Source organism: Gadus morhua, chromosome 2, assembly GCF_902167405.1.
Source record: "Gadus morhua chromosome 2, gadMor3.0, whole genome shotgun sequence".
NCBI lineage: Eukaryota > Metazoa > Chordata > Actinopteri > Gadiformes > Gadidae > Gadus > Gadus morhua.
Window position 1 is genome coordinate 23,270,627 of NC_044049.1, and position 9,097 is coordinate 23,279,723.

Sequence of the window (9,097 nt, forward strand, 5' to 3'; positions counted from 1 at the left end):
TAGGGGGGGGCAAGTCCATGAAGGCACTGGTGGGTGAGAAGGGAGACCTTGTACTCAATTCTGAGTGGGACAGGGAGCCAGTGCAGTGATTTCAGGATGGGGGTGATGTGGTCATGCTTGCGCACCCTCATCAGGATCATCAGGCAGCACTGTTTTGAATGTATTGGAGCCTCTGGATGCTCTTGCCAGGGATCCCAATTGCCCCTTTCACACCGCCGCAAAATCGGGGCCGGTTCCGGGCCAGTTCGGAGCTAGGGCCAGGGCTTTGGTTTCACACCGCCAAAGAACCGGCTCCGGCCCCTAAAAACCGGTTCAACTCTGGCCCCGCTTTAGAGCTGGGCTGGAACTAGAACCGCTTTTACGCCGGGGGCAGGGGGCGGAGTTATCCGTACCTTCATAAACAGGAAGACCAACGAAGACCGGCATTTTTTAAAACACCGAAGTAAACAATGGACGTGAATCCGTGTATGGTTCTTTTTATTTTTTTCTGATTTTGTTTTAAATCGGAATATTCAAAGAACGAACCATACACGGATTGAATCGAAGACGAAATTGTTGTTGTTGTGTTTGAAACTGGCGCGAGGGTTCTTCTGCGCGCCTAACCTGACGCTTGATCATTGTGTGGTGGTTCAACGCGTCAACGCGCCAACGCAGCCAGATGAGTCCATGTCCATGCAAGTGAACGGAGCGTTCCCTCTTCGTCATAACTATCAAACCAAACATCCTTCACATTCACCGAGCGAACATTATGAAAGTAAAATGCACATTTCTCGCTAAAAATGTTTCCATAAACGCATTTAATGGCGTAACTATGTTACTATTTCCACCCAGAATAAAGAAAGATGTCGGCCGTATGCTTCTGTCCAAGCTCACTAGCGGAGACGTTTGCAGTGACGTCATGACGTTGCTCACGCCGGCTCCATGGCTGGCTCTGGCCGGTGTGAAACCAACCGGTTCTTAACTGGGGTAAGGCTGGAACCAGTTTGGAACTGGCCCTAGCACCAGCCCGGAACTGGCTCTCGGTTCTTTTTGGTGTGAAAGCGGCAAATGAGGAGTGCATTGCAGTAGTCCAACCTGGAGGAGACAAAGGCATGTCTCTGCATCAGCCAGGGTGAGTGATTGGCGGAGTTTGGCGATGTTCCTGAGGTGGTATAAAGCTGTCTTACAGAGGTGTTTGATGTGGTTGTCAAAATTAAGTTGTGGGTCCATTTTAAAACCGAGGTTGGTGACGGATGTGGAAAGGGGGATGTTTTTGCCAGAGAAGGTGATATTGATGATGGTGGGGGAGCGGAGCTGATGTGGCGTGCCAACAAGGATGGCTTCCGTTTTATGGCTGTTAAGTCATTAAGTCATTTAGTCAACATCGCAAGAAATTAGCCTACTAAAGCCTCGTGAATGGGGATGTACCCAGAAAAAATAGTAAACATATGTTAGGTTGGAGAGACACACAGCCACACGTTATAAAGTTTACCGTTGTTTACTAACAGTTGAGGAATAATGTCATGCACTCGCAGGTGCGTCATTGAGTCATTGTATTCTCAACACAACAAAATACACCAAGGCCTTGAAAATGGAACTCCGTCGCATCAAAAGATGAAAACAAATAGATAGGCTACCTCATAGATTATAGTAGGCCTAGTTAGAACAACAATCTGGCATGACAACTTGGCCACGTTAACAAATAGATACATATTATTAACCAGAACAATACCAGAATACCACAAAAACCATAATAATAATAAAGTTCATTTTGGCCTTCTTGCCCCTCTTCTCCGCAGCCACTTTCGCTAACTCCTCGCAGATTTATCACACATCACTCAACCGACTCGCGTCACTCCAAAGTCCAACCTCTCTTGCTGCACATCTGAACAAAACACACACATGCACACAGTATTAGCCCCTCACACACACACACACACACACACACACACACACACACACACACACACACACACACACACACACACACACACACACACACACACACACACACACACACTCCAGATCCAGCTGGCGGAGCGCACGTCAGAGCTTCCGGAGCGCGCTCCCCCTTGCTCCCCCTCAAATTAAGCACTGGTCACACCCAAGTACAACAGGTAGGGTCAGGGGTCACTACAACAGGTAGGGTCAGGGTTCACACCCAACTACAACAGGTAGGGTCAGGGGTCACTACAACAGGTAGGGCTAGGGGTCAGAGGTCACATGTAGATAGGGGGCAGGAAAGTGGCGAGGGAAAGGTTCTGGGTTTGCTCCCGATATCTTTGAATACAATTCTCAGATAAATGGAAAATAGATGCTGTGTCTTGCATTTCCGGTATTTCACCTGGCTGGGACATCCTGTGCGTTGTCGATAACCTTGCCAGGTGTTATGATATGTAACGCTTGTAACGGTTGATGCTCCGTTGTCCCTCTCAGAGCCCAGCAGCTGCTGCTGCTGCGACTCAGAACCATGGCCTCGGAGCAGAAGAACTTCAAGAAGAAGGTGGTACGTCTGCCCGCCTCAAGGCTACTGACACAACCTCAGGAGGTAGAGGGGGATGGCTGGTAACCTCCGGTTACCAGCCATCCCGGGTGACCCTGAGCAAGACGCCTCTACCTGATTGCTCCTGACGAGCTGGATGTTGCCATGGATGAAAGCGTCAGCAAAATCCCCTTCATTTAAAAAAGTAGAATGTGTGTTCTCTCCTGCAGCTCTCCTGGAAGGCGGCGGCCCGGCGGGTGCGTCTGGTGAAGGTCGTGGCTCCGGGCGCCGGGGGCCCGTCCACCCAGGTCCTCTACACGCTGAGCCACCGTAAAATGATCAGTCGATACGCAGATGACACCCTGATTCACGCACAATGTTATCATCACTGTTCAGCCTTCAGGCTGGGTTTCATGCGTTGACTTTGTGCCAATGGGTGTGTGATATGTGTGTGTTTTCCTGCGTGTGTGTGTCTATTTCTTGTGTGTGTGTGTGCGTATGCATGTCTATATGTGTGTCTGTTTACGTGTGTGTGTGTGTGAGTCTGTGGGTGCGTGTGTGTGTGTTTGTTTGTGTGTGTGTAAATGTGTGCGTGTCTGTATCTGTGTGTGCGTGTGTGTCTATATATATATATATGTGTGTGTGTGTGTGTGTGTCTAAATACGTGTATGTCTCTATATGTGTCTGTGTCTATATGTGTATGTGTGGGTCTATATGTGTGTGTGTGTGTGTGCATGTACTTACTTAGGCCTTTAAGTTCCCAAAGGAACATAGGCCATCGACAAAACCCCTCCATCCTCTCCTGTCTTGGGCCTTCCGCTCCAGTTGAGGCCAGGACAGCCCTTCTTTCTTCATTTCCTGTTCTGTGGTTCTTCTCCAGGTGGTTCTCAGTCTGCCTCTCTTCCTCTTGCCCTGTGGGTTCCAGGTTAGGGCTTGCTTCGTGATTGACTTCTGTCTTCTGAGTGTATGGCCTATCCACTTCCATTTCCTCCTCCGGATTTGGGTTTCTATTGTTTCTTGTTTGGTGAGTTCCCACAGGTTGGCGTTTGAGATGGTGTTGGGCCAGTAGATTCCCAGGAGGCGTCTGAGGCACCGGTTGGTGAAAGTCTGCAGCTTATTGAGTATATTAGTGGTGGTCTTCCAGGTTTCAGAGCCATATAGAAGGGTGGACTTGACGTTTGAGTTGAAGATTTGTAGTTTGGTCTTGAGTGACAGGTTTTTCATCTTCCAGATATTGTTGAGCACGTTGAATGTTGCCCTTGCCTTTCCAATTCTGGCTCGGACGTCCTCCTCTGTACCACCATCCCCAGAAATGATAGTCCCCAGGTATGTGAAGCTGGCTACTTCCTCTAGTTAGTTTTGGTTCATGGTTATGGGAGTGTTGTTGTTGCTGTTAATTCTCATTGCTTTGGTTTTTGATTAGTTAGTTTTGAGTCCGAGCGGAGCAGCGGTATCCTCTAGCTTACCTGATTTTTCCTGCATCTGTTGATGTGTGTGAGCCAGTAGTGCCAGGTCATCAGCAAAATCCAGATCTTCTAGCTGCTCTGTCAGGCTCCACTGTATGCCAGTTCGGCTATTGCAGGTTACTTATCATGATTCAGTCTACGCAGAGGAGGAAGAGAAGTGGAGAGAGCAAGCACCCTTGCCGCACACCAGTCAGGACCTCAAAAGGCTCAGATATGCATCCTTCATAATAATAATAATAATACATTTAATTTAGAGGCGCCTTTCAAGACACCCAAGGTCACCTTACAGAGCATATAGTCATCATTCAAAACTATGTAAAACAGACTAGGAATAAAAGGAAAACAGAGGTTAAACATGAAGAATAATAATAATTAATAACACTCAAAGACGCCTAAAGTGAAGGGGGGACCTCACTAACCACCACCAATATGTAGCACCCACTTGGGTGATGCACGGCAGCCAATCGGTGCCAGAACGCTCACTACACACCAGCTTGAGGTGGAGAGTTAGGGGATGAGGTGGAGAGTGAGGGAAAAGAACATTTAAACACTATCGACCATATTTAAACACTATCGATCACATTTAAACAATATCGACCACATATAAACACTATCGACCACATTTAAACACTATGGACCACATGTAAACCCTATCGACCACATGTAAACACTATCGCCCACATTTAAACACTATCACCCACATTTAAACACTATGGACCACACGTAAACCCTATCGACCACATTTAAACACTATCGCCCACATTTAAACACTATGGACCACATTTAAACCCTATCGACCACATGTAAACCCTATCGACCATATATAAACACTATCGACCACATTTAAACATGTAAACCCTATCGACCACATTTAAACCCTATCGACCACATTTAAACACTATCGACCACAAATTCATGGAGGACTTGGCATCGCATCCCTTGGTAGGTGCTCCTAATGATGTTGGTTATTTTTGCTGGGATCCCGTAGTGGGCCGTCAGTTTCCACAGCATCTCCCTATCCACACTGTCGAAGGCTTTTTCAAAATCTATGAAATTTACATAGACAGAAGTGTTCCATTCGATGGAGTGCTCAATGATAATCCTGAGGGTGGCGGTTTGGTCTCCACAGGATCTGTTTTCCCTGAAGCCGGCCTGGTTTTCCCTCAGTTTCTCATCCAACCCCTTCTGAAGCCTCTCCAGTAGGATCCGGTTGAGCACCTTCCCTGGAGTTGATAGGAGCATAATTCCGCGGTAGTTCTTGCAGTCCCTGAGGTCTCCTTTCTTTGGGATTTTCTTCCTCCCAGATGGTTTTCAGTAGGTGGTAGAGCATGTTGGTAGAGGTTTCGATGTCGGCTTTCAAGGCTTCTGCTGGAATACCGTCGGGTCCCTCTGCTTTCCCTCCTCTCAATGTCTTTTTTGATTTCTGGCTTGGTGGGGTGATTGCAGTTTATCTTCACCAAGTTTGGTGATGGTGGGATTTCTGCTGTCAGATGTGGGGCCTGCCCATTGAGCAGTGCTCTAAAGTGTTCAGTCCATCTCTTCACTTGGTCTTCCTTGGTTGTGAGGAGTGCACCCTGTGCATTTTTAATGTGTGCCTGTGTGTGTCTGAATCTGCCTGTGAGCTTTTTAGTGGTTAGGTATAGGTCCTTCAGGTTGTTCTTTCCTGCTGCTTCTTCTGCCTGTTGTGCTAGATCCTCAATGTATTTCTTCTTGTCTCTCCTTAAACTTTTCTTCACTTCCTTGTTTGCTGCTGCATAGTCTCTCTGTGCTGCCATCTTGGTTGCTCTGGTTTTGCTTCTGTTTAATGCCTCCTTTTTCCCCCTCCTCTCGCTCACTTTTCTGGTGGTGTCTGTGGAAAGCCAGGGTTTGTTGTCTGTCTTTCGTCTCCCTACTACTTCCTCACATGTGTCTTTCCACATGTTTTTCAGACCTTTCCATATCTCATCCACTTCCCTGGGGGTTTCTATTTCTATTTCCAGTGCTTGATACCGGTTGTGCAGTGCGATTTTGTAGAGTTCTGTTGTACCTATAGACTGAAATTGTTGTATGTTAAATTTGACCCTTCCTTCTCTGTGTTTCATGGCTTTTAATTTCAGCTGAATCTTTGCTGTGAGGAGGTGATGGTCAGACCCTGCGTCTGCTGCTCTTCTGGCTCTAACGTCCAGCAGTGAGTGCCTAAACTTCTGGCTGATGCAGATGTGGTCAATTTGATTTTCTGTGATGTGGTCAGCAGACACCCATGTTATTTTATGGAGGTTCTTGTGTTGGAACACTGACCCACCGATGACCAAGTTGTTGTCTGCACAGGCTTCTGCAAATCTCTCTCCATTCTCATTCATGGTGCCTGGTCCTTCTTTTCCCATTATTAGCTCGTAGCCATTGTTGTTTCCACCTATCTTTGCATTCATGTCTCCCATCAAGATCATGATGTCCTTTTCTTTCCTGGACTGTAGAATGTGATGTAGTTGGTTGTAAAATTGGTCCTCGGTTTCATCATCAGTGTGTGGTTTGGAATTTGGCTGTAATGATCCTTGAATTGATGGGTTCCCAGCTGATCAGGGCCCTCTGTGCTTCTTTGGACAACATGAATGCTACTCCCTGAGTGTGTGGTGCAGAGTCATCTGGATGTCCAGATTAGAGGATGGTCTCTCCACTCGCCAGCTTGACCTGCCCTGACTGGAGCCACCTGGTTTCTCCCAGACCAAGGACAGATATTTTATATCTCCTCATTTCCTCCGCTATCATAGCTGCCTTTCCCCCAGCGTACATGGTCCTCACGTTCCATGTTGCTATGTTTGTGGGTCGCCTTGAGGTCAGAAGCAGTTTCGGACGTGCTGTCTCCTTTTGGTTTTCCAGGCACGTCGTCATCATCTCTTTAGCTTGAGGTGCTGTAGAGGCTTCTTTCCCAAGGGGTAAGGATTTCTTGGGTTTCGTCGATGTTTTGGTAGCTATTCTGTTTTTACGGGGTGGGATCGCTGGCCCCACGCCCAACCCCCATCTAAGGGGGAGTGTTTTGGAGTTGACTTGTTAGTCCTCTTCCCTCGCCTATTGTTTTCCAGGTAATAGATTACAGTCTCATACCACGTGAGGCCAGACAGGCTTTAGGTCGTGTACAAGCTGTCTCGGCACGTCAAGCCCAACCAACTCCTGCTACTGTGTAATGAAAGCTGCCCGCGGCCAGCAAACCCTACCAGCAGCGCGAGACAGCATGTGTGTGTGTCTATGTGTGTGTCTATGTGTGTGTGTCTATGTGTGTGTCTCAATGTGTGTCTGTATGTGTGTGTCTATATGTGTGTGTGTATGTGTGTGTCTATATGTGTGTGTGTGTGTGTGTGTGTGTGTGTATGTGTGTGTGTGTGTGTGTATATGTGTGTGTGTGTGTCTGTATGTATGTGTGTGTGTGTGTCTGTGTGTGTGTATCTGTGTGTGTCTATATGTGTGTGTGTGTGTGTGTGTGTGTGTCTATATATATATATGTGTGTCTGTATGTGTGTGTGTGTGTGTGTCTATATATATGTGTGTCTGTATGTGTGTGTGTGTGTGTGTGTGTGTGTGTGTGTGTCTATACGTGTGTGTGTGTGTGTGTGTGTCTATACGTGTGTCTGTGTCTCTACGTGCCCCCTCCCAGGCCAGGAGGAGCAGCTGATCCCCTACAGCCTGGTGCAGGCGGGGGCGTTCAATACCTGTCCTCCAGGTGAGTTACAGACACACGCACGCACGCACACACAAACGCACACACACACCGACACAACAATACACTGACAAATAGATACACAAACACCCACCCACACACACACACACACATAATGTCATCTCTCAGTGTTATCTGTCAAGCACTTTTGAAGCTGTAGATTGTGAGATATTGCAACCAACAACAGAAATTATCCATATTTGGTACATAGAGAGCTCATTGTTATTCATTCCTTAATAGCTTTTTAATAGCTTTTAAAATGAATAAAAAATGTCCAACGGTTCCTCTCAAGCTGCTCAAACAGGGATTCATGGATGCCGCCTGTATACACTCCTTTCCCTTATGTGCTGCAGAACCCATCCCGGCCACCGAGAGGTGCCAGAAACACGTGTTTATGCTGAACCCCTCGATTCCAGACGACTCTCTGGGCATCAGGCTGCAGTCCATACAAGACATCGTCAGCCAGGTGAACCAGCGCTGGGAACTGTACTTCATAGTTAAATTACCTCCAGGGTACCTGTACTTCAAAGTTAAAGTAGCTCCACTACCAGGGTATCTGTACTTCAAAGTTAAAGTACCTCCAGGGTACTGGTCCTTCAATCTTAAAGTACCTCCACTTCCGGGGCATCTGTACTTCAGAGTAAAAGTTCCTCTAGAGTACAAGTTCTTTAAAAAAAAATATTTTACATGTACTTCAAAGTAAAGGTATCTCGAGGGTATCTGTCTTAAGGGTACACTTTTCTTCTGGTTTCCACATCAGGATAAGATAAGATGTACTAGACAAATAACAGGAAAGGGATTTCTTTATCTTTATTTCTTTCCCCCTTTTGCCCCATCTCTCTTCTCTCAGGATAAGCACTGTCTGCTGGAGCTCAGCCTGGCCAATGTGCAGGGCCTGCTGAAGCAGGGAGTGTACCCAATCGTCATCCACATCCAGCCCAAGAACAAGAAGTACGGGAGACTGAAGTATGCATCGCTGCCTCAGTCGCCTCACGCCAACCCTGACTCTAACTCTGACCCTAAACATATCAGAACACAATGTCATCGTTAATGAGACAAACTTAACTGTTTAGACATTCTGTGCAAGTCAGACGATTTGAGGTTGAAACCGTGGAAGTTTAGTGTAGCGTTTAGGATCTTTGAATTGTTTGGTTTTTACCACAATGTCTGCAGTCGACCTATAGCCAACTTTGAGCAAGATGTTTCCACTTTACCTGCTGTGAGTACCTTTTGATGGCAGCATCTGCTCAAGGCTATATCATAACTTAATTGTTGCTGATCGAGATTGGGGAGCTGATCCACCAAATGACTGCGACATCAACCACACCCCATCCCTCCTAAGGCACCTGGTCATCAGCTTCTCGCTTCAGCTAAACGGGTTATTAGAGCTCATTATCACAACGCTACTGAACTGGAATGAGCCTAAAAAACAATCTTACAGGGTATTTACTCTAAACCAATCTTTTGTGGACAGATTGT

The 9,097-nt window shown here is 46.9% G+C and overlaps 1 protein-coding gene across 1 annotated transcript; it reads left to right on the top strand.

The window, feature by feature from the left end:
• Positions 1 to 7,515: 7,515 nt before the first annotated feature.
• Positions 7,516 to 8,840, top strand: LOC115561232 (caspase recruitment domain-containing protein 10). Its single transcript, XM_030381106.1, has 3 exons — positions 7,516 to 7,621; positions 7,972 to 8,084; positions 8,469 to 8,840. The coding sequence occupies exons 2-3, from the start codon at positions 8,013 to 8,015 to the stop codon at positions 8,667 to 8,669; spliced, it is 273 nt and encodes a 90-aa protein (XP_030236966.1). The 5' UTR covers positions 7,516 to 7,621; positions 7,972 to 8,012; the 3' UTR covers positions 8,670 to 8,840.
• Positions 8,841 to 9,097: the final 257 nt, after the last annotated feature.